The sequence below is a fragment of the Cupressus sempervirens genome, chromosome 4 (genome assembly GCF_028749045.1).
Source record: "Cupressus sempervirens isolate cs-2001-9-10 chromosome 4, ASM2874904v1, whole genome shotgun sequence".
In the NCBI taxonomy this organism is placed as follows: Eukaryota; Viridiplantae; Streptophyta; class Pinopsida; order Cupressales; family Cupressaceae; genus Cupressus; species Cupressus sempervirens.
The window spans coordinates 317,870,001-317,897,304 of NC_143121.1; the positions used below are offsets into that span (position 1 = coordinate 317,870,001).

Here is a 27,304-nt window from a genome sequence, read left to right on the forward strand (position 1 = left end):
TTGATTGTTCAGGGCATCATAAAGATGCTGATTTTCAATTTCATGTGCTTAGGGAAGCCATTGAGGAGGTTGAGTGACAAAATGTTGTCAAAGTTGTGACAGATGTAGCACATGTGTGCAAAGCTGCAAGGAGGCTTGTTGAGGCAGCCTATAGGCATATTTGGTGGACTCCATGTGTGCATGCCATGAACAATGCACTCAAAGACATGGGGAAAATTGACTAGATTAGATGGGTGGCTTATAATGAGAGAGAGGTGCAGATGTTTATCTATAATCACCATACATCACATGCACTTTTTAGGAGCTTCACAAAGAAACAATTCCTGAAACTAGTTGAGACCAGATACACCTCATATTTTATTCTCTTGGAGAGAATGATTGAGTTGCAAGAGCCATTGCAACTTATGGTTATGACACAAGAATGGAATCGATGGCTTGAGTCCAAAACAGAGCAGGGGGAGAGCGTAAAGGAGACAATGAAGAGTGATTAGTTTTGGAGTGATGCAAAATACATAGTCTCCGTCATTACTCCAATGTTTCAGGTGATTAGATATGGAGATGCAGATTCACCTAGTCTTGGAGAGGTTTATTAGTGCATTGATTCCATGCTTGGGTAGATGAGGGTTGTTGTGTGTGAGAGAGACCCCACTCCAACATTCTATATGGAGCACATTGAACTTATCATTCACTATAGGTGGGAGAAGCTGAACACTCCTTTGCACATGGTTGCCTATGCATTGAACCCAAAGTGGTACATGCCTAGGCCTGGTAGAGTCACACCACTTCAGGACGATGAGGTGAAGAATGGGTTCTTTCGGTGCATTGCCAGGATGTATGATACTGAGACTACTAGTGAGATTCACACCAAGTGGTCTGAATTTGCTAGTCGTTTAGATAATCCTTAAATCTTGATTTAGTGTTATAAACTCTTTATAATTATAAGTTCTTTTAATTTTTACTTATTTTAATATTATGTTGTAAACTTGTAAGATGTAGGATACTTAGATATTGCAAAGGTGGATCTCAAAACTATGACACAAAAGAATCCCATTTTGTGGTGGAAATGTCATGGGTCACAGAAGTCGTAGATAACCTCACTAGCCATCTGACAACTTCTTAGGTTTGTAGTTCCACCCCTATATAATCTTAACTTTAAGAGTTTTACTTTACTGATTTATGATTCATTGATTCAATGATTTAACAATTATCATTTGTCACATATTGTATGAATATTTGTTTTCTAAGTCATAACTTTCAAATTTGTTATCTTAGGTTTCTTGCTCCTCAGCTGCAGAGTGGAATTGGTCCACCTATAGCTTCATCCACTCTGTAAAGAGGAACAGACTTACCTCTAAGAGAGTGGAGAAGTTTGTTGCTGTACTTGGTTTCTTGCGGCTCAAAGATCACAAGACATGTGAGTACAAGGAGAGCCCAACATCACGATGGGATGTGGAGCCTAAAGATCCAACTCAGATTGATGAGGATGATGATGCAACAGAAGCCAATGTAGGGCTAGTTGGTGTTCCTTTAGAGGATCATGATCTTACCCACGAGGAGTCTAGTAGCTCTAGTGATGAGGACTTCGGTATAGGGGATGATTAGAGAGCACTTGGGATGATTACATTCTCATCGTTAACATTTTGTCATTTTGTTGATTGTACTCACTTTGACATGGCTATGATACATTATTTCATTTCATTGTTTCATGCTACTCGACTAATTGTCATCATGAGCATCTTTATGATATATGATATTCATATTTGAACAATGAATTTTGAATCTTTCATCTTTGTCATTTGATAAATTGATAGTCAATGGTTGACTTACATGGTACTATATGTGGTTTGTATCTATCATTTATCATTATCATATTATATCTAAAAGTTTTAGTATTTTACTAAGTTCAATGTTCATTGGTAATGGTTATGAAGTATAAAGTTTGATATTATGCTTCGTGAATCGCATTTCAATTTTCTATATTGCACTATATTTGGTATGCTATATTGAAGTATCATTTCATAATTAGCATTTTTAGTCATATATATATATATATACACTATGCAACCTCCCCTCCACTTCCCCCCCCCTTCCCCCCGCCCCTCCATACCTTGGCCGTCCCCCCGCACTGTTGCACCCCTGCGTTGGTGTAACACTGGTCCGACTCAACTTAATTGTCCCTTATTCCTTAGAATTTAAGGGGACTTTACACTTCTGTAACAATTCCATGAGCAAAAAATGACATATTTTACTCTTGTATCTGGCATGTACTGTAATCTTTACTATTACTTCATGTATTTAATTTGTCAGATATAACAATAAACATCCATCCTCCGTTTCTTAATCAAATAAATACCATGTATGTTACATTTTTTTATCATAGGAAGAGCACGACCAAATATACACTAGGGTCAATGGTGTGGTATTTGAGACAACCATTGTCAGTGAACTACACAATGACTAATCCTAATTAAAACTTAATAATGATTGTGCTTAATATAATATACTTGAATAAAAAACTAACACTGCTATGCTTTTCTTATCGTAGATTATAATCTTTATTTTCTCTTTGCAGTCTACGTACTTCACATTGTTGATCTATGACATACAAATATCAAATTCGTAAACCAGTTAGGATGTTAACTAACTCAATTATGATAACCACTTAAAAAAAAAACAAAATAATGTTCTAAAAGATGCATAAATTATGTCCCTTAAATTGGATTTAATGCTATCATGAAACACATTTAATGTCATCTACAACTGAACCCACTCTCTTCTTGATTGAAGGGATAGTAAAGATTGAATATGCAATATTATTCTCTTCTTCTCATACACCCTACTTCTGGATGATCAAATTTGTCATCTATTTGCCTATTGTATATATGCAAACTGATATGTGTGCATTTAGAATCTTTAATTAAGTAAATATAAATGTGTTTAAAACATTTTGCTTCCAGTACGGATAATCTATATTTAGCTTCTCCTATTTTACTTTTTCTAGTTGTATACTTCAAAATTTATGTTCTGAATTAAAGATTTTTTTAAATATTTTGCTTCCAGTACAGATAAACGTAGTGAACTTGCCATTGAAGAAGTTATAAGGGAAAAATTTAAGAACCATCTAATTCTCGGAGAGGAGGGTGGATATACTGGGGATGCTTCTTCAGACTACCTCTGGTGCATTGACCCTTTGGGTATGGATATTATGTTTAGATTTATTTCTTGTACTTAATGTTTTATGTAGGAAGTAAATTGAACTGTTTGTCATGTAGAGTGTCAAGGCATAAAGATAATCCAAAACAGATTTTTGTGACTATATATAAAAATAAAATTGCTGTTATTTTTTATTCATGAAAAATGCTCTTGAATAACTTAAATTCTAGATATAGCTACAAATCTGCAGATTGCGACTCAAACTTAAGGGAACCTAGAATTATATGTCTGTCTCTGTGTGGACATGTGTTCTGGTACTTAATGTTTTGTGTAGGAAGTAAATGGATTGTTTGTTGTGTAGAGTCTCAAGGCAGATAGATAATGCATGCCAGAAAATTTGTGGCTATATATAAATATAAAATTCAACTTGGGAACAACTTAAATTCTAGATATAGTGATAAAGTCTGCAGACTTCAACTTTAACTTTTAAAAACCTAGAGTTATATATCTGTCCGTGTGTGGACCTGTGTTCTTTGCCTGGCCAAACATTGCTCATGCAATTGGTATATGTCACATGGTAAAAGACTGTAGAGTGGCATTGATTTCCAGACACTTTATGGGCTCAATGCTTTTGAAACCTATTGCATTTAAACTTTCTAAGTATCTTTTACATATATTTGAATAATTTTTTATTAGTGATGATCTTTTCCAATTAGGTCATAATTTGCTAATTGATTATTAATAATTGATTACTGTATCCCCAAAAAACAAATAGTGGAAGCTGTTTTTGATTGTGAAAGTAATATTTTGTTTTAGATTTCCTAAACTTTAGGATTGAGAATTGAAACTTCAAAAAACAGAATTTTTTTTTTTTTTTTTTTTTTAAAAAATGCGCCTGGTAAACTTTTTAACGTGACCGGTAGTGCTGGCGCGACACGCCCACCGGTACCACCAACGCATTGACCTGGAGCTATGAACCAGTGAGGCCACAAACGGGGGACCTCATCCCCATGAGATTTGAACCTGGATGGCAAGGATAACAACGCAACAACTTAACCATCACAACATGCCACTATTGGCAACTTCAAAAAACAGAATTGATTGTATTAACAGACAATCTTAAATAGAGTCTACTGATAAAGCAAGTTGTCTAAATAAAGACAATGTCTAAAAATAGATCAGAAGAAAACTAATAATAAAGCCTAAATGACCATTAACTAAGCTTCTAGAATAGCGATTCTAAACATAGCAAAAACCTAGGATACTAATAATAATCTAACACACTCCCTTAATGGTCATTTTATCAACTATCCTACAAAAGATTATACATGTCTTATGGTCATAAACCCTTCACATTCTGCTGCTACTGAGACCCTCCCTAAATTTGTAGAACAAAAATGACCAAGAGTAGCCTAGAAAAAAATAGAGAAGGTTGTCCCCTTCTTTAGAATGGTTTGCGACAAAAAACAAGAGCTTGCTTTTGACTTTGCCACTGACATGAATCTTTCATGAAACTTCCCAAAATCTGTAGAACCTCCAACTAGAAATTATCCACCAAATATCCAACCCATAGTAACACGAAGACGCATCCCCCCCTTTTTGGCCTACGCCTCAGAGACGGGGACGTATCGGGGACTTGGGGACTTTGCCCCCCCATCCCCAATAGTGCCACCAGATTTCGCCACCTTCGTCAAGGATTGGGGTACATCCTTGTGTTGACTATTTGCTGATTCAACTATTTATGTTCAATGTTCAATGTTCCCATACAATGCAATGTACAAGTATTTACTCTTTTACATCTTTAGATCTTATATTACAATGCATCTTTTCATAACTAGCATTTTAAGTACCATATGTATAGTATATACAATCCCCCCTTCCACTACCACTGTCCCCAAATTAAGTCCCCTCTGTCCCCCTATACTGGAAACTTGTCCCCCTGTTCTGCCATTTCCCCATCCCCCAGGGTGGTGTAACTACGATCCAACTTGACATTGACAAAACTATCCTTTTGTGGAAACAAAGACACATTGAGAATTGTTATCATGATTTTGAGGAAAAATCAACAAACCCACCAATCTTTTGTAGATGACTAGGACACCCCAAAACAGATTGCAAGATATCATGACTTGAAGTTTAAAAAGCATAATTGTTAAGGAAAAATCGGTAAAAAACCTTAAATAGGAATCCTTGATAGAATATCCCATGCAAATTTCGTGAATTACAAGAACCAAAAACAACTCTTGAAGAGAAAAATTGACCAAAACCAAACATGATGTTCGATCAAAACCAAACACAAAATTTGAGACACAGATCAGAGAGTAGGAAACAAAAAAATTGTTAAAACCCTACAGATAATTTATGAGGAAAAATTATTAAAACCCTCCCATAAGGAAACATACCCAAACTAACTTCTGGTTTGATGCTATGAAACTTTTAAAAACAGAATTGATTGTATCTACAATACACACTCTTAATTAGAGTTTACAGATGCTAAAAACAACATGAATTGATAAAACAAGCTGTCTAAATAAGGATGATGTCTAAAAATAAACCAAATTAGGAAAACTAATAATAAAACCTAAATTACCATTAGCTAAGCTTCTAGAATAAAAAGCTAAATATAGCTAAAACCTAGCATACTAAAAATAATCTAATAGGAATTATGAAGTATTATGGCCCATAGTTATTTCTTTCTAAATTAAGTTCAAAGTGTTGTTTTTATTTGCATGTTTAGCCATGGAGACTGATTTCCTTCCTAGCCATACACAATCCACGATTGTCTCTCCTCAGTACAACTGCTTCTCCATAATGTTGATTGGGTGTAGTATTAATTATATGTGATTTATATTCTTTTCTTGCCATGAGGAAGACTTGATCTTCCTATATATATATATATATTGGTGGTGCCCCTTCACAAAGGGTCAGGACACTTGGCCCAATTAATTAATTCAAATAATTATGTAATTATAATAATTCTATTTATTATATAATTATAATAATTATATTATAGTAATCATATCACAATAATATTATAATATAACTATATTATCTCAAAAATTTAATAAAATAATCATATTATCAATAATTATCTTATATTATCATATTATATCATAATAATCATATTATTACAACCTTTATGTTATGCACGTCGGCTTGAAGGAATTTGACCATAGCTACAATAATATCAACACTCCCTCTTAGCTAGGGAGGAATCCTTTTTGATAACTGTTGTCACAAAGTTTGCACCCTTGCCTACAGTTCTTACCTAAAGGCAACCTTGTGAAACATGAAAACAACCTCCAAGTTGTGGGACTTGAACAATGAGGTTGAGTCTTTGGAGAAGGCTGGCTTCCTTACTATCAGGATGCACTTAAACTACACTTGGAGAGAAAAAGGGAAGAAAGCATGCACAAAACACTTACCTAATCTATCCTAAGGGGGTGATGCACCAAAATAGAGTGTTCGACCCTGTCTTTGCCCATACATGTACAGTTAACTATCATGACATCAAGATATACAAATTTAGACTTGTTTAATGAAACAATCACATGCAAATCAGATAACCAGATAAATAACACAAGGAAGAAGAGTTTCACTATATATCATCCATAGGCCAAAAGAGATACAGCCATGCAAATGAAAGACAACCACAATACATTGATGAGAGGCAAATGAATCTCATACAGTACTTCAATAGCTGAAAGAGATAAGGAAGAATGTCATAAAGTTCAAAGGCAAAGGGAACTTACAATGTGCATGCTATATTAATGCCAAAGAAAATAGAGAAGAATCGACCCTTACAAAGGTTTCAAAAACGTGCTTTTATAGTTCAAGCATAACTCATAGATTGCTTCACAACCTCATTCATGCATTTAAGATTGTCAGAGGGTGATTGGGTGAGATCTGGATAATAGATCTAATCTGGTACACATTCAGATGCAGGAAAATCATATTATTCACCAAGTAGAACCTTGAGAGGATAGAAACGAAGGCCATTATCGTTCTGACTAGGTAGATAGATAACCCGACTGTGAAGGGAATGTCATGCATTTATCGGGCATGGAGAACAATGAAAGTGGTTGTAGACGATCGAGAAGATCAGATTCGCCATTAAAGACTACTTTTCTTTGTTATCAGCATGCCAAGTCAGCCATGTCATCAGTCAACTAGAGTCAATCGTCAAGTTTCGCCATGTGGACCAGTCATATATTAGCATTCCGCCACTTGGCCATCCTTCATATTTTCTGTTTGATTGCTGACTACCCATGGTTGTGGCTTCACAACCCTTTTTCTTCATTAATTGTTATTCCTTGCGAAACCGCGATGAACCATCTATTGCTGCTTCGTAGATTGCCTTTAACATCTTTCCCTAACCGTTGCGACCAGGCGACTGCTTGAAATTACCTTTCGCATCGTCGCCGTGGTTTAGGCTTAACAACCTTCATGCAACTGAGCGCCCATGGGATTTGGCCCTTTATGGTTACTTTAATCGTGCAGTTGCCGCGTCTTACTAACAGTTGAACTTAGCATTTGCAACCATGCGACTGCTGAGAATTATTTGCTAGCAAACCATTTGCGCCGTCATGGCTAGAACCTTAGCTAACATGAAATGCCCGCGACTTTGTAGATATGATCTTAACTGCCATCACCAACTGCTTACTCTCTACTCGGACCTGCTGAGACACATGTCAACCCATCGTTATGTTGCTATGGATAATGGCCTCGCATCTTTGGTTAGTGACATAATTATGATGCTCGATCTACCCTTAATCTGACGGTCCCGAAGGTGCATCGATCCTTGTTAGTACTTCGACCAATGAAAACATTGCCCTGTGCCAACTTATCTGATAGCTGGAGATGAGTGGGCCCTTGATGTCTTTGAACTGTTTGATGGAAACATGGTGCGACTGTGTGACAATGTGGAAATGGAATCATCTCCATGTCGTAGCTTAAATTCAATAGTTACAATAAGTGCCTCGACCGTGCGCTAACCTTCAATGTTCACCGTGTCACAGCCTCGCAACTTGTGAAGTAGTTAAGACCAAAGAGCCTGTAATCATGCGATAACTGGTTGTCGCATGGTTGCAACTTGAAACATGAAGGCATAAATCATAAGGTGAAACGCTAGACTTAGGATAAAAGGAAATAAACCAAGTTCAAACTTGTTTCATGCATTCTCTTCAAATTTTCAATTTCTAAAACCCTTAGTGACCGTTGGAATAGACCCTAAGACAAATTTGAATTATTTTTTTGGCGGGAGGGCAATTTTGGCCAACAATAACTTTTGGTCATCCTTTAGACACTAACATCAACACTTTCTCTTAGCTAGGGGGGATTTTGTCAGATATTTAATCCAAAGTAATGTTTGCCATGTCTACTCCCAAAGGTGGCTCCATCACGGTTGCTCCCATGAATGAAAAATGCAAGCAAACACAAGTGTTTATCCTTGGATCTCTCATACGATGTTGTCATCTCACGATGATGGTCACCATAGCTACTCCCAAGGGTAACTCAACATAAGTGTTTTAGTCACGAAGTCACTCACATGACCTCCATTGTGGCTACTCCCGCAGGATGGGTCCACCATAGCTACTCCTAGAGGGTGGAGCAAGGGCTTTCACCTCAAACTTCTCCTTCAGAGAGAAGAATGCTAAGTCATGGATTCTCTCACATGATATCCACTGTGGCTACTCCCAGAGGGTGGATTTACCATAGCTTCTCCTAGGGGTGGAACACAGGCTCTCATCTCAAACCTCTCTCTCATAGAGAAGAATGCATTCACAAGAGTTGACACCTCAAATTTCTCTGTCTTAAAAAAAATGCTACAAGGGCTGATACCTCAAATTTCTCTATCTCAGAAAACAATGCTACAAGGGCTGATACCTCAAATTTCTCCATCTCAAAGAAAAGTGCTACAAGGGCTTGCACCTCAAGCTTCTCTCATAGAGAAGAATGCATTATAGTACATCTCAAGGAATCATTGATGTTAAGACACCCTCTCAACAAGGGCTTCATTCTCCACAGCTCCAAGCTTGTCTCGAAAATGCACAAACTTCACTTTGGCAAGAGATTTTGCAAGAATACTGGCCAACTGTTCTTTAGTGCTAATGTACCTCAATTGAATAGCATTCCTTTGCACCATATCTCTAATATAGTGATATTTGATCTCCACATGTTTTTACCTGTCAAGGCTGGAGTCTGCATCACTCTTGGTGAATCCCGAGCTCACTAATTATCCATCTCTCCAGGAATATCACGACCTAGGTGTCCGCATAAAGGCCTTCCTGTCTACACACTTGGAATTCCATCCCATGCATCATAGTCCTCTGACTGCTACAATTTCCTGATCACTAGTCAAACTATCTCGACACAGTCTACTCCCTTTGAATCAATATGATCAAGATCCTGACCTCCTTTAATAGTTTGTCAAATTCCATTCGAATGTTAATTTCTTCTCTTTGAAGAAACTGATCACAATGTGTATTGACTCTTTCTCTTTGAGAGATGTCTCAACTCAGTCCTTAAGGACAACATGAGCAGGCCCCTCTTTCTCCAATATGGAGACAATCATCCCACTGTCATGCGTAGCTGCTAGAAGACAATAATCCGACATTATCAAGATCACCTTGTTGGTGTCATTGATGTCAAGCACATTGATGTGAAGAAAAATATGATTGCAGAGAAAGTACCTGTGATTAATATGATTGCATAGCAAGATTGAAGACAATGGATGTTGACTTTAATTTGGTCATTCACAGTCAGTTTGAAGGTGCCGCAACTCAGTTTTGGAAATAATGCAGGTGCGGTGTCTTGTTTCTGAAAATAAATCCTAATCTCCCGTGTCCAACAAAAGAAAACTGGTGATTCGAAGATCAGAAAATGAATATTTTAATCAGAATGATAGTAATGTTTTCGAAATTTCCTAGACTATTAAAGGACAATTTTGTCATTTTTGTTGGGTACGCTACATGGCAAAATAATATTAATCTTCAGTGAATGACATTAATATGAAGAGAACAGATATCGGGCTGAAAGTGATACTCAAGAGCGACACGTAATGCTTGACAACGTTGAGATTTTCTTTCAATGTAAAATGACATTTCTATATTGAAATCTATTCGGTATGTATCTAGAGTTGCCATGTGTCCGAGACTTGACAGCATATCTGTTCTTGTTCGCATGCAATGGTGAAGGAGAATTCACAGTGGTTGAGAATTACATTGCTAGTATATTTTGATTGTTTATAAATAACTAATCAAATATACACATAGCTGATGAATTGTTGTTGATTTGACAAAAAATATAAACCAAATTCTTCATACAAATGAGTCCAGGATTTTGTAGATTGTGATGGAAGAATTGTTATTGATGTCAAAGGGCTTCACATGAATGGGCAAGATTGTTAGTATCCATCATCAATGTCAAATGTCGGAGTATAGTATTGGCTGAAAGTGATGCAACTTACAATGAGAAATGGGAAAAGTAAGTCATATAAATGAACAAGTGTTATGTTTTAGCAGCTCACATAATAGAAAGGAAGAGTGACCTCTTGGGTCTCATTAATATGATTTATTTAGGACTGTGCTCTGGGAGAAATCATTGTCATCATCAATGTTTCTTGGAACATGATTAATGAGAAGACTGATATTTTCCACTATATCTCAATGGGCCATGAATGCTAATTTATGAAATGTGAGGGGGGATACCATTTAGTGGTCCAAGGAGTTAACGCTTAGTAAGATGAAAAGAAACGCCAAATACCTAAACAGTATGAACAAAGCATCCTTGTAAGGGTTGAATATGTAACACAAACTCACGCACCGAGATGGAAGTATTAAACTATCTGCAGCGGCAAATGGTAAACGCTGAGTTTTTAGAAGACATATTGAACGATCATTGCTTAGCAGTGACAAGATGAAGTGGAATTTAAATGACTCTGATTAATCAATGATTAAGGTTATAAAAAGATGGAATACAAAGTATCGAGTGTGTATGAAGCATAGGAGATATTCACGCAAACAAATATATATATATATATATATATGTATGTGGTCAACACAATATAAAGGAATAGAGTCCAGGAAGTTTAATCTAAGTGCCACCTGAATGTCCATGTATGCAGCGACATTATATAGCTATTACAAAAAATGGATGCCATGTCACAAAGCAATATACAGAAGCGTTGAAAATGACAAAACACGAAACATACATATTCCAAGCAGCGACAAGTTTATATAGCAAGAAAATAGATTGAATCAGTAAGACAATTGGTTGTTTATGTGAAGGAATAAGAATACAAAGGCAATAATAAGGAATTAAACTGTGTGTAGCAGAGAACGATGAGACATTGATTAAGATTTACGACAATCATAGAGGTCTGTCTTTATTAGAATATGAAATATGTATATCTGTCCATAGCGATTAAAGATCAGAGTTGAAGGGAACAAGATCATTATGAAATAAATTCACAAGAAAAAGGGGCAGTGATCAAAATCTCATCAATTTGAAGTATAATGTGGAGTGTACAATATGAATCCCGTCATTGAATTGAATTTAATTGATCCATGATTTAAGGCAGCCAGAAATGTTAGACAGAGCTCGATAATTCAAAGGGTCGATGATACCAAACTGTGCAAAACAAATAAGCCTGCAACTCAATATTAAATGTGATTCATTTGAACGTAGCGATGAGAAAATGATGGAGTTCTCATGGCAGTAATCTCGACTTTGAAGCAATGAACTGTATGCAAAAAAGGCAGCGAACAAGTTTGATGAATCAAGCAAAGGGAAAGGCTCGATAATTATTGAAGTTTAGTAACCTGCAGAAATATGTGGAAGACACGATAAGTATCTATCGCTTATGATTCAGAATTATACATCACAAGAGTATCAAGTTTATGAAGCTGCGTCAAAGGTGCCATCGGGGTAAGAGAAGTCCGCCAAAAATGATGAGATACGATGCAATAAAATATACAAGGAGTCATCGAGCTGTGAAGAAACATGAAGACAGTAAAGTATGCATCAAAAACAATGACTACCAAAAACATCCAAGTCAGAGTTTACAGTCAAAACGTTGATGGTGCCAAAGAACAAATGTCGACAGTCCAGAGTATATTATATAGATGGTAATGGTATTAATTGTTGTTAGTGTATGCAACTAGCAGATTGATCACATACGAGCAACACATAAAATTGTGAATGATTGGTATATATAGAAGCCTGTGCTTACTACATGCAATCAGAAGTTTGTCTCTAAAAAAGGAAATAATATTGAAGCAGTGCTCAGAAAGTAATCTGAAGAATAAAGATTAATCTGTGCTGATAAAGTCTGGTAATTATGTGACAAAGTGTTGGTGCCCTTAAACCATGAAGAGGTGTGATTCATAATAGTAGCTCTTGAAAAGGTGTGATTATAAGATGTAATTTATTGTTAAAATATTCTGACTCTTGGTCTTGAAAAGTCACACCCTCTAAATGGTGGGATATAAATATGAGTTACTTCTTTGTGCAAAAAATGAGAGGAACAGAAAATATGTGATGAGAATAAAAAGAAGTCAGATGTGAGAGTCAGAGAAAGAGGAGAGCAGATTGAAAATATAATAAAAAGAAAAAGAAAATGGAATGAGAAGTCAGTAGTCTGGAAATGAAAAGGAATACAAATATAAATTATTCTTCTAATTTATATTTTCATCATAGAAGTGACGTAAGAACAAAGGAAGTGGAATTGTAATAAAAATATGTAATTGGATCTTTCATCTAATTTATATATTTATCACAGAGAGAAATATAAAGTATTAAAAAAGGGTGAAACTAATATATATAATCAGATTATAAATCTGATTTATATTTGTATATGAGTCAGTAGTGAAGATAAAGATTTTATATATATATATATATATATATATATATATATATATATATATATATATATATATATATATGTATATGTATATGTACATATGTATTTGTATATGTACATATATATATATATATTTGTACATATATATATATATATATATATCTATATATATTTGTATATGTACATATGTACATATACAAATATACAAATATATATATATATATATATATATTTGTATATGTACATATGTACATATACAAATATACAAATATATATATATATATGTACATATATATATATATATGTATATCAACGGAAAAGAGTGTATATCCACATACACAGAAAAGAAGAAAAGAAGTGTGCAATATTCAAAGTATCCATCATTAGTTTACCAAGCAACTTTAACAAGAAGCATCATTAGTTTACCAAGTATCCATCATTAGTTTGTACACAGTGAGTTGGTGCTCGTGAAGACAGCAGTGGGGAGTTGGTGCTTCCAGTAGGTCGGAGCCTGCGAAGTGTGGGAGTTGGAGCTTCCAGTAGGTCGGAGCCTGCAAAGTGTGGGAGTTGGAGCTTCTAATGAGTTGGTGCTCGTAAACATAGAAGTCGTAGTCTCTAGTAGGTTGGAACCTACAAAACATTGTAAAAGAACCAGTTTATATATAAAGTAATTATTTGCCGTGGTTTTCTCTACTGTTGGGTTTCCATGTAAATCTTGTGTTATTGTGTTAATGTGCATAATTGTTCGTTTCAGCATTTGAAGTTAATTGTTTGGATAATTGTTTTGAATTGGAAAATTTGTTATTATACTAATTCACCCCCTCTCTTAGTATAATCGTGTGCTCTTTAGATTGCAACTCCTACAGTTGACAAGGGTAAGGATCAGATCGCTCTAGATGAGTACTATGTCATGTTAATCAAATCTTGGTTGTGCCTCTCGTGAGCAAATCATAGAAGAATTTGATGACTCTACTCAGGCTTTGAAAGATAGGTTGAAGAAGCTAGAAGAAGGATATCTGAAACAAAAAAGAGAAATCAAAGCCTTGTGTCAATACATCAACAACTTGCCACATCCAATAAGAGAGGAACGTCCATCATTTGTCCCTTCAACAGATGTTTCATCTAAAGTGGTAGATGATATTGATAGGATCAAGCAGATTGCTCAAGGTGTGAAAGTTTGGCTGAAAGAATTTAGGAAGAAGACTTCAAACATGCAGAAGAACTGGTGCAAGTGCATGCTAGGACATTAGCTATACTTTCCAGGATCCAATGCATGGAGGAATTGTAGGAAGATGAGCATATTTGCCAAGATGAAATTATTTTCGATTTTCAGAATCTGACAAAGACCCTAAAACAAACATTGATTGATGGTGAAGGGAATGTCCATGATTTTCTTCGATGGTACAATGGAGCGATCACAACTAAGGAAATGTTTGAGAGCTTCACCAAGGAATTCACTCGATGGAAAATGATGGTTGACAACATCAAGCAAGGGGTGTCCAATATAGTTGCATCCTTGTTCTCACATGGATTGGTAGAGGATGAAATGACAACAAACAATTTGAAAGTCAAGTTGGAGTTCTTTCAGCTGAATGTTTTTGAAAGAATTGATTTTGAGAACTTCTCCATCTTCTCAAATACCATGTACACCACTCAAGATTTGCTACTAGATTGGGAGGAAAGTTTAGGACAAAAAGTTGCAATTCTAGAATTCAAGCAAGAGTCATCACCAAGCATCAAAACAAAAGAAATTAGAGATGGTGTTGGATCAATTCCATGCCTTCAGGCGGGGGAATCAAGGATAGATGCATTTAATGCATAGTGGGCATTTATTACCCACTATAGTAGTGAATTCCTTATTGCATTAATGTAGATTCCTTTTATTTGCCCTAACCCTAATTAGGGTTGATGTAGCATGATTTGGGCCATCGGTTATTGTGATCATTCGGGCCAACCATTGTGATCGAGGACCTATATAAAGGCCTCACTTCTCATTTGTAAAAGGAGGATTTTCTGAGATTGTTGCTATGAGCTACTGAAATAATAGAGTTTTCATTGAAGCTTGGTGAACACTTGATGTGTCTTGGTGCTTGCATGAAAACTTAAATTCCCTCATTTAGATTGACTTTAGTTAAAGTGTTGTGATTTCAATTGAGAAGATAATGATGTCTTGATGAATTCCTTTGGTTCATACTTTTTACGTTTTAGTGATTCTATATTGTTGTGCAAAGTTAATTTGAACCCCTTTCTTGCACATGTTTAACTTTTATCATTGATATACATTGTTCTTTATGATGGTGTATGTGGTGGTTTGAAAATATTTTGCATAATCCTTGAAGATTGCACTAGTTCATGTTAGTTGTAGTATAACTTGGCAAATGAATTTGTCCACAAGAGTACCATTTGTTGTCATCACTATCCTTAGGAGTCGAATAGAATCTCTAAACCCTATCCCATTTCATTTTTGCATATTTCGTGAAAAAATCCAAAAAAGTACTTCATTGCAAAACTTTAGATAGCTCCCACATCCAGTCCTCCTTTAGCAAGTTGGAGAAATAGGCCATCATCTCTTTTTTAATGTCTTCATCCTTTTCCACTTTACTAGACAACATCTATAAAGAGTTAATCCTAGTGGTTGCCTTATGTTTAATAGCTGTCTTATGAATGAATTTGGTATTTCTGTCCCCAACTTCCAACCTCAAAGCTCTTGATCTTTGCCTCTAGAAAGTCTCCTCTCTAGATATAATGTCATTGGATCAAATAGAAAGAAGTTCTCCAAATGAGCTTGCTAAACCCTTGAACACATCTTCGTTCCAATATTCAAGTGGGAGACCGGGTAATCTGACCCATATAGGAACTAGCGGGAAAAATGATCCATTCATATCCATGTTAGTCAACCATTTTTGCAATGCTAGGGCCACTTTTCCCATCATCTAGGGTTCTCCACACAGAATGGTAGAAAAGTCTTTGTCATTAGAAAAATTGACAGAAAAGAAGCCTTTTGCCATTGCTGCTAGTTCAACTTGAACTTATAGATACCATTTCCTTTTGATGAAACTTCTTACCGCATCATTGTTCCATTGAGATCAAGAAAATTTTCCAACCAGGGTTAAAACCGATCCGAAATTGAGTGATCAATGCGAGAGTCTAGGATAGAAATAGCATAAACCCCTTTTGAAGGTTTTGGAATATTGTTTATATCCAGAAAAATTGTTTTAACAAATAGTTTAATTCCAAAGAGGGAAGTCCACTTATCGGGACTCTCACTTAGATTTGACAGTGTAATATTCGCTATGCTAGAAGTTTAACCAGTCTTTGTTTGAGCACTCTTTTTTGTTATGTTGTCTCCGTTATTTTCGTTATCGTGGCCTATAGGCTTCCTATTGTTACCAAACAAGTACGAGGAATTGACAGTCGTCCTATTTTGAACTAGTTCCTCCCCTCCATTTATGCCCGATATCTTTCCTCTAGCTTTGTCCGGAGAGAAGCCTCGAGCTCTAGTATTTGAGCTACCATTTCTTGGTCCAGCTCCTTGGCTTGGACCAACATCAGCTCCCTTCACTACTCCTTTTCCCGCCATTTTGTTGTTCCTTTGAAGTTTGTTTGCATCAGATTGCTGGTCTCTGCTTTAGCTAGTAGGAAGATGTCTTTCGTGCGTTTAGATTAATTACTTTCATTTAAGAGTTTGAAGAGTTATGGTGAATCATTAATACAATCAGGTATGTTGGTTATTTGTTTTGCACAGTTTGTAGAGTTTGAATCATTAATACAATCAGGTCTACCAGTTGGTTATGGTGAAGAGTTTGAATTCTGGGTGCCCTGCATGCACCACACCAGTTATTACAAGATGCATCCACAAAACAAGTGAAGAAATATTGGGATTTGCAAGAGGGGTCTTCAGCATGCAGCATGATTCTTTGCATATGTATCTAGATAATTGATTACTATACAAAAACAAAGCAAAAAAGAAACTCACATTCTATAAGTAGTATTACTTGATTTTGTTCAGCTATTGGACTATAATTTTAGTAACTAAGAAAACATGGGCTAACCACTTTTAAATATGATACTGCAAGACAAGATTGAATACCTTCAAGTTGCCAAGTAATTCTTACATATTATCATTGTATATGGAAATACATACTCTATAGGAGTTGATTAAGGCTACTAACATGATTTTCACTCACATTTACATCATGTTAGAGATTTGAACTGTGGGGATAACCGTGCTTACTCTGGAGGATTTATCAATAGTTCCGTTGTTCATTTTTTCTAGAAATAAATCATCTTGAAAGAATCTTTTTTTGTCACATGTAGTTCCTTAATCATTTGAGTTTAGACCATTACAAAGTGTCTGCTTCTGGTTTTGTAATCCAATAAAATTCTGCAACTCAGCTGTTCTTTTTTCCCTTAACAAAAGCTATTCGTTTACAAAATTTTGCAATGCTTTGATAAGATTTTTGTTATCTTGTGAAGTCCCTTGACGTGCAAAATAAATTAGATGGTGTAAAACGCCTGACAGCATTTTCCATTTAAACTTGTCTTTCATATTTCTAGTTTATATTTAGTAACAACTGATGTCAAAGTGGCTAATTTGTTCAAAGTAACAAATGTAAATTGGAAGAGTGTCATTCTCTGCTTGTCTTTTGCCCCAAAAGATGTCCTTTTATATTGACTGGTAGCACTGTGGCTTCTTGATATTCTAGATGGAACTACAAATTTTGCACATGGCTATCCTAGCTTTGCTGTATCTGTTGGAGTGCTTTATAGAGGAAGGCCAGCAGCAGCTGCAGTGGTATGCTCTGTCCCTTAAAGTATGCTTTATGTTATTGAAAGTTTTTCTTCACATAGTTGAAAAAGCATTTTCCATTCATTGATTGTTTTTTCTATTTGTGTATATAGAAGAAAATTTATTGTATTGTACCCTTGTAATGGATCTCACTCTATCATCTTCTGAACAGTTTGATATGGCAAACCATCATAATACTTAGAGAATGGAATAACAGATAGCAAACATGAGAAATTCCGGGAACAGTTTGATATGGCAAGCCATCATAATATTGGATTGGAATAATAGAAAGAATACATGAGAAATTCCCAACAATCAAGCTCTACAAATATTTGGTTTTTAGTTATGTTATAAACTTCTTTTTCTATTAAAATAATATGTCCTAAGTTAATTATATTCTATTTTAATGATTTCTTCTAGATATCGTAATTATCTTGTATAATAGATATTAGATTCTTTCTATTATTTGTATGTTTCTTTTTAGAAACATCTCTTCTGTAAACTCTATAAGAACAATTTATTCTTTGAAATTGAATCATCCAATATTTTACCAATTATTTGTTTAATATGGTATCAAATCCAGGCTTTTTTTTTTGAAATGAATTATAGTTTCTTTTATGAAATTCTTAGTCATTAATTTTTTGATTTTTTAAAAGCTTAATCAGCAAATCGTGCTTCTTCTATCATGATTAGTTTTGTCATTTTTCTTGCAGATTTAATTTTGGATCTTTTCTCAAATCTTGGTCTTTTTTTTAGGTCTCACGATTGTGTTTTGGCTCTTGCATGGTGCTTTCTTCAACCCACGTTAATTTCTTGCGAACATTTTTTCTTCTGTAATCGTGCCTTCTTATGGTTGCTACAACCTTCGAGGACTCTTTTCTTTCCTTTGGTACCTTTCAATTGCAACTCCTAGCTGTTTTTGGTGTTTTCTGGGTGCTGCATTCTGTTCTATGGCCATCTTTTAATTGAAAACAACTTCCTTTCACTTTCGACCCCTTGCTTTTTCATTGGTGATGACTGTGTTTGGGTATTTTGACAAGACATATGGTTTCTTTTTTGCTGATCTTAAGTCGTCTAGGGTTCTCCAAACCCTCTGTATTTTCTCTACACACAGGACTTCCCATTTTTCACCATTTTTTCTGCATTAAGAGTCAAGACAACCTTTAACACAACTGACTAGGGCTTTTAAGAAAACCTTGTTAGTTTCTAAATTAGATTGTAGATTCTTCGTGGGTTTTTTGAGAGCTTAAGTGGGTTGCCTTAAAAAGTCTCTAGGTGTCTTGTTTTCCATGCCTTACATTTTTGTGCTAGTCAGAATCTTATTTTGTTTAAAGATCCTTAGTTTTTTGAGATCCCAATTGGGTTGTCTTCAGATTTTGCTAGGTATCTTGTTTTCTGTGCCTTGAGTTTTGCACCAATAGATTTATATTGTAATCTTAGCCTGTAGCTGCCTCTTTAGTCATCACATTCTTTTTTGTGTGTTCAACCATCCATGTTTCTTGTCTTTTGTGCCTCAAAAAGTGTGCAATGACATATTTGAGCAACATTCCTTTGGAAGGCAGTCAAAATTCAATGGTGGAAACTACAAAATGTGGAAGCAACATATGATGTCATTTTTTGAGTACAAATATCTTGACAAAATTATTTCGGGCAAGACTAATTGTCTTGAGGATGCAGGCAAAGAGCAAGATAAATTTGATGAGCAGAATCGAGAAGCTGTCATGCTCACCAATTTTCCATCACCGATGATCAGCTCTTGCAGGTTACTTCTGCTAAAACAACAAAAATTTGGAGTCATCTAAAAGGTTTGCATGAAATCTTGGACAAGAGCTACGCATTCTTGTTGAAGACACATGTTCTTCTCAATCATGATTGATGATCATGTATTTTCCAAGATCATCTCAATAAAATGAAGGATATTCCTGAATAGTTGGAAGCTATTGGATGCAAAATGGAAGAAGACATGGTTGTGATCATCCCGAAGAGTTTGCTATCTTCCTATGAGCACTTTGTTTAAACTCTCAACATTGCTTCCTCTCATTCTAATGTTTTGTTTTCCTATATCAATATAATGCTTCTACAACAAGAATTCTGGAAACAACAATACAACAGTGTCATCTTCAAATGCTCAAGCCTTCTCAACAAAATCCATAGGCAACTATAAGTTCTCTCAATCTTGTCAGCATACCCCTTTTGCTCCATCATCAGAAGGCCCCAAAGAAGAAAAATGTTCAGTGCAACTATTCTCGTAAGGTTGGTCATATGAAGTTGGAGTGTCAGAAATGCTTAGTTGCTCAAGCCAAGAAATCTAGTTCACAACCTCAAGTGTGTGCTGTGGAGCACACTGGGTGAGTGAGTCTTCCTTTTATGTCCTCATGGCCAAAATACTTGCAGATCATGTAAAATCCTCTATGTGGTATATTGATTCAGGTGACTCCCACCACATCACTCATCACTGAGATTGGTTCTCAAATTTCTAGCCATTCTCAAATTTAGTTATTTTTGGAGGAGAAGAGCACACTGTTTCTGAGAGAGGCAATATCCAGATCCAGTCTAGAGGAAGGAAATTGATTTTCCTTGATCTGTAGTATGTTTGAGGAACAAAACTCAATCTTCTCTTTGTCAATCAAGTTTTGAGATATTCCTCTCGTCTTGATGTGATATTCAGTTCACATAATTGTAGTATCATTGATTGGGAAACTCTATCCACAGTTGTCATTGGTGTTGAAGATCATGGTCTTTTTAGACTTGTTGACTTTGGAGATTCTGAGGAGCTTGCTATGGAAGCTCATACCTCATATATTAATACACTTTGGCATCAATGGTATGGCACTTGAATATGCACTATCTTCCTCAACTTGTTCAAGAAGTTCTTGTCACTAGATTGTCTGAATTCATACCCAAAATCTTGGAGTTTGCGGGGCATGTCAAGTTGGGAAGCAACATTAGACTCCTTTTTCAAATGGAAAATCTTGAAGATCTTCTAAGGTATTACAACTGGTCCATGTTGATGTTTGTGGACCTGTGGCTACTCTCTCTGTTACTGGGTCTAGACATTTGTTTACTTTTTGGTAATGATTTCAGTCGTAAAATGTGAGTATATTAACGTCATAAAGAAATAGGGGTTTTTTGTTGTATTTGAAAAGTTCAAATCATTTGTAGAAAGAGTCTAGTCAACATATTATTACTCTTAGAACTGAAAATAGGGGAGATTTTTGTTCCTCTGCCTTTTCCTGTTTCTGTGATCAACATGGCATAAAGCACCAATTAACAACATTGTATACACCTCAATAAAATGGTGTCATTGATCATCGTAACTGTGCGATCACCAAAATGGCATGGTCTATGCTTGAACACAAGCATGTTGCGGAGAAATTTTGGGCTGGAGCTGCCCACATTGCTGTCTATCTTCTCAACTGCTCTCCTACTGTGGCTGTCAAGAAACGCACTCTAGAAGAGGCCTGGTTAGGCCACAAGCCCAGAATCAATCATCTCATAGCTTTCGGCTCCATTGTATTTGTTTGGATCCCTAATGGTGATCATACCAAGTTAGATGCCAAGAGCCATAAACTCATGCTAACAAGCACTAACGATAGTCACAAAGCCTATTGCGTGGTTGACATCAAGAGTCCAGATTAATTATTTCATTTTTAGTCATGATGTGGTCTTTGTTGAGGAATGAGGGCCAATTTAGCTCTTTCCTCTAGTTATGAATTCAGAGGATCAGTCTGTGCAAGTTCAAGACTTGGATATCCTTCTCCCTTTAGGTCTACATGATGGGAGGGCTTCAGCTGATAAGGCTCCAACTGTTCCTGTTCTTGCCTGTCCATTAGTTTCTTCTACAGGCTTAACCAAACATATAGCCCTACCACTTGATTTTGTTCAAGATTCATCCGATCTTCTATTCGATGATGATGATCGCTTTGCACCTCCTGCTTATGGTGCGCTAAGACGATTGGTGATCTTCATGATGATGAGCTCATCGAGGGGAGAACTGTTTGGAAGAGAGCAAACATTGACTGTAAATTCTGCTCTAGTGGCCAACATTCACAAAGTGTATGAACCTCAAACATACATAGAGGCTAAAGGGCTACTTGCATAGGAAGAAGCTATCTAAACTGAGCATCATAGCTTGTTGAAAAGTAACACTTGGGTTCTGACAGATCTGTCTCTAGAAAAGAAACCCATCGACTGCAATTCTCTTTTATTGTTACCTATTACTAATAGGGTTAGTTCCAAAGATGTTTGAAGGCTGACCAGAATTTTTAATTTCAAAAGGAAAATCTTCACCATTTTTGTTTTCTGCTTCTTAGATGGCTTTGGCAATATATGTTTTCTTCTGATTCTTGTTTAAGTCAGAGCAATCATCTCTTGAGAAGGGGAAAAATATCTTTTGACAATGTTATTGCTATTTTCTGGTTTGTTCAAAAGATGTTTGATGGTTGATCAAAATCTTTAATTGGAAAAGGAAAATCTTCACCATTTCTGTTTTCTGCTTCTTAGATGGCTTCGGCAATATATGATTTCTTCTGATTCTTGTTTAGGTCAGAGCAATCATCTCTTGAGAAGGGGAAAAATACCTTTTGACAAGGTTGTTTTTTCTTGTTGAATGTGCTTCTTCATGAACTTTTTTCACTAGAATAAATAACTCTAGATGTTGAAGTGAATCATTATTTTTGGTAACAAGATATTTTGTATTTTGGGCTTGCAACTAGTCTCTCTTTCATATAGTGTTTCTGGAATTTCTAAGTTCTGGTGTGAGAGTCCAAAATTGCGATCTATCATTTTTCACTTGATAGTTTTAATCACTTGAAGCTTTGGCGTTCCTTATTTATGGGCAGGGCAGCACTGCTTCTCAATATGCCTTTCTGGCATTTTGTGCAGGCCAGCTAAAACTTACAATGCTCTTTACATTTGTCAATGAATTATATTTATTTTTAAGGTGTAGTTTATTCTTCCAAGCTGTTTTACACTTCTGTGTTGCATTGCTCACTAGATATGATTACATTTTGTTAGTGTTTTTTGTGCTTTATCCTGGACAGGTAGAATTTGCTGGAGGACCACTATGCTGGGTAACTCGGACCTTTTCTGCATCTGCAGGTAATATTATATTAGAGATCTATGTCATATGCTTGTCGTGTATCTTATTGTTGGAATTTTAATTAGGAGGTGGAGCATTTTGCAATGGTCAGCCAATTCATGTTAGCTCTAGTGATCAGGTATATAAATTTATATCTTTATTCCCATCTTTTAAATTCTGCTTCTTAAGATTTAGTTTTACCAGATATACCATATAAATTACCATCAAGGTAAGTGTTATAAGGATTTCTTCTCATGGCAGAGCTGTTATCTTAAATAAAACTGAAAGAAAGAACCAATTAAGGGTCTTCAGAGCAGGGTAAAATTCTAAGGCTGGTCAGGAAATAAACACTATTCAAGTTCATTTCTATAGAAATAATATTTAGTATGTTATGCATATAAGTTCATATTTGTTACTATTGGGGATGTTGCAACTACCTTCTCCCATTTAGTTGTAGTGGTTATATGAAGTTATGAACATTTCTTGAAACATCTCGGAATGCATTTTCAAATTATATGGTTGTAATTTTGTGATCTTATTTCTGATTCCATTGTTCTCTTAGCATATCTTGCAAAATTGCATCATGCATATTATGATGTGATTCTCATTACATGAGTTGAGATTCACTATTGTAGCTTGGGGTGTGGTGCTCAGTTGATTAAATATTTTAAGATTAAACATAGACCAGCTCTCTATAATTGTTTGCAACTAGAATAGGGTTATATGGTCATTCTATTCCGTGTTAAATTTTAATATATTGATATCTTTCTTGTTTTATGAATCCATCTTCATTTTAGTTTGAGATAGGTCTTTTTCGAAAACTGTTAGGCTCATTGTCACTTGATATTTTAGTGAAGTGAAGGGGTTTAACTCGTGATATCTCTACTTAGAATAAATATTTGTCAATGATAAGATTGCATTTTCTTGACTGCTTTGTGCATTTGAGTCTATAATGAGCAATGAGTTGTTGTGGTGTTTGTGATTTTTCTATTTTAGTAGTCAAACCATAGTTACGCGACTCATATTTCTTTGGCCAAATTTTGACTCAGGCTTATAAAGATTTGATAAAATGGAAAGTTGGAAAAAACATTCAAACATAAGGATCTTTAATGAATTTATCGATTTAAAGATTTTATTTGTTCTATCTACTCCTTCCAGTTCATGTCTGAAACATGAGCAGACTGTTATTGCATAATTTATCAATTGCACTTGACTTTTTAATCTTAGAGCTGAAACCCAATCTATTATATAGTCATAGCACACAGTGATGAGAGTAGATACAATCCCAAGCATTAAAAGCGAGCAAACCAAAGCAGGGTAAATAGACAAAACAGGGGCACGTGTGATTTGCACTAAGTACAGTTGAAACAGGGCATGCAATTTGCACTTAAATGCAGCCAATATAGGTAACCTGGCAAACAGTCAATATAAAGCCAAGCCTTTCTTAAGTCCAGGTCATTGGGACTTATTTGGGCTGGACTGGTGGTATCGACATGTTTCAGTGTTAGTTCCAAAATTACAATGCTTTAAAATGTATGTCAAGGCATTTTGTGTTTGTTCTTTCATAGTAAGTTATTTATGACAAAAGGCTGGCTGCATGATGAATACTTTTTTGTATTTTAAAGCTAGGTTTTGTCAATGATGTTATTCTTGATGCTCTTTTGGTGTTCAAAATTTTCCAGTTATGATTTCTGAGGAGTTTTATTTTGAATCTATTATAGCTGCATGTACGGGCAGCAATTCTTGTGATTGTTTTCATTAAATATTAAGTAAACTGTGTCTTTTCTTGTTTTCATTCAAGGCATCTGGAACTCACTTTTAATTGTTGAGGTGTATTTTTATTGTAAAAAATTAACTTCGTTTTGCTTGGGCATAAAATCTTCTGTTTTTTTGGATCTATTCAAGTTATTAAAAGTTTATTGTTATGGTGAGGGAGTTCATAGATTAGTGGGTTCCTTTATTTAAATGTTCTATTATTTTTATAGTTACAAATTTGATGACCATATTTTTTAATTGGAGTAAGTTGTAATGGCAGAATTTTGATGTTCACATTTCATATTTCAATTGAGATATAATGATCTCAAATTCTCAAAGACCCATATTTTGTGTTCAAAAAACCAAAAAATATAAGTCAGGGTGTTGGTAGTCTGGGACTATGGAAGCAGTACCAATGGTTGAGGGGTTTCCTTGCATTCTTTCAGGTAATAGAAGATAAGAGTGAATACAACATTGCCCTAGTTTGAAAGGCCCTTGATAGTGGCTTTATCTAAGTTTCTTGTCTATGTAATCTAACATGCCAATGGGATGAAAATTGACGGTTTGATTTAACTAACAACTAGGCATTGGGATTCTACATGACTTGTTCGTGGATATTGCATCCTTATGCATGCATCAGTTTATCTCCCTTCTTATTGTTTACTTTCTACTCTGTATGGCAGGTGCTAAGGATGTAAGCACGTGAATCAACATATTTCGGCTGCTACTTTCATTATCATGACTCCAATCTGTTTATTCTCAAAGGTTTACATTCAAGATAGGATCAATATAAGACCAAAACAATAAGACATCATGGCAGTGGGCTGAACCTAATTCAGAGGATTTATATAGCTACTCAATGCAGTGCAGCAATTAGAATTCCAAAGTGGAGAGAAGTCTTGTGCTCCCTTTCACCCCTATTAAAATAGTTTCCTGCCATAGTGGATAGTCTATCTTCAAGTCCTAGATCACAAAGCAATTGGATTTGCAATGATTGTAAAAAGTTTGTAAGGATTCAAATATCTTGATTTACTGAAGCTTGGTACATTTAGTCATACTTCAAAAGTGATAAAAGGTACTTTGCATTGCTGCAAAGCAAGTATCTAAATCACCTGAGCTAAATCTAGAAAGTATATGAAAAGATAGTGAGGAATAAGGCACATAGGCTATAGGACATAACAAGCAATTACCAGTAAGGATGCTTGCAGCCTTACACTATCAATGTTGAAGAGGAGTCTCATATTGCAATTCCATGAAGTTTCTAGATGGGGGATGTGGTAATCGGTTTCGGAAAATGAGGACCAAGGGCTTAAATTTGGGAATAGTGAGGAGACGATGGAGGGGATGGCAGCAAAGTGATGGTGGGAGGGTGAGGTCTGATATACAAATTGAGGTGGATTGAAAAAGACAAGGGGAAATCTGTAATATAACGACTCTGCAAGTGCCCCATAAAAGGAAAACTAGCTTTAACATAGTTAATTGTTGCAATTGGTATGTAATTGCATGTGCCATATAGCAAGCGACTCAGTGGAGGCACTATGGGAGGACATTTCCCTCATGTCCCCAAGTCTTGGAAACATCCACTATAGGGGATATAGGGTTCTTGGTAGTGGTGAGGGGGACTCCTGTGGAACATACTCCCATACGCTTCTTGACCCAAATATTAAATCAATATTTGTTGGTTGAGGTGAATTCTTCTCATAAATGTTTTCCTTACAATGTATTTAAAACGAGTGACAGGGAGTACACCAATCCTGTTTTCTGTCCATGTGATTTATTCCAAAGGCTCAAAGCCAAATTTTCTAAGGAGTATTTGAATTCAGCCTCCATTTCATCCTCAACTTCTAAAGGATCATTTTAAAAAATGATAATTCATGACATGTTGTTTTCCTATTTGAATTGGGAACTCTCTGTCATGTCCCCTCTTTAGTTCTGTCTAGCAGTGACATGAGAGTTAGCCTATTATGGAGTCTCGTAGGCTGGTAGTGGTGATCAAGGACTCAGTCAGGGTTTTCAACGTCTAGATTTGGTATTATAGGCAGTAGTAGATCAGTTGAGAGCAATTGCATGATTTTAGGAGGCAATTCCTTGATTGTAGGAGGAGATTCCTACCATTTAAGAGGCGGTGACGTTTCCAGAGTAGGGATTCTATGAGATCACCCCCTGGTCTCAATTTCAGGAGATTTGGGTGTGTTCCCTATTTTTTAGGAGTATTCCTAGATTTGAGGGTGAGATTGCCAGTTGGCCTTTCTTGTCCAACATCAGTCACAGGCAGGTGACAAACTTAGTTTCATGTTTTAGAGGTGTTTGGGTTGTTCCTTGGCTACTTGGGAAATATTTTAATATATTTAAATATTCTCTTAAGTTAGCATTTTAATAATTTAAATAAGGCTAAGTGTTTATCCATTTTGGAGTAATAAAGAGTTTTCTAGCTCCATTTGGATCGATTTGCCTATGTGTGATAGCTCGTTGGAAAGAGCTCAGTCTCTACTATTTGATTATCATTTGTCGGGGCTTATTTGATTCTTTGAGCTATTTGTCATTAATAAAGTAATGATTTCCTTCTATTTGGACACCTTTATTGGGGAAATAATGTTATATTATAAAGTTCAAATGAAATCCGCTTTAGGGTTTGATTTTCCTTGGAGAGGGGATATAAGGAGAT

General features: G+C 35.7%; 1 protein-coding gene across 1 annotated transcript in view; it reads left to right on the forward strand.

The window, feature by feature from the left end:
- The window catches only part of IMPL1 (myo-inositol monophosphatase like 1), a 164,579-nt gene that overhangs the window by 86,825 nt on the left and 50,450 nt on the right, over positions 1–27,304 (forward strand). Inside the window, exons 3-6 of the mRNA XM_089825063.1 lie at positions 3,061–3,194; positions 17,722–17,810; positions 22,847–22,904; positions 22,971–23,023. Of these exons, the coding sequence (XP_089681189.1) occupies positions 3,061–3,194; positions 17,722–17,810; positions 22,847–22,904; positions 22,971–23,023 (334 nt within the window). The remainder of the gene's footprint in view (positions 1–3,060; positions 3,195–17,721; positions 17,811–22,846; positions 22,905–22,970; positions 23,024–27,304) is intronic.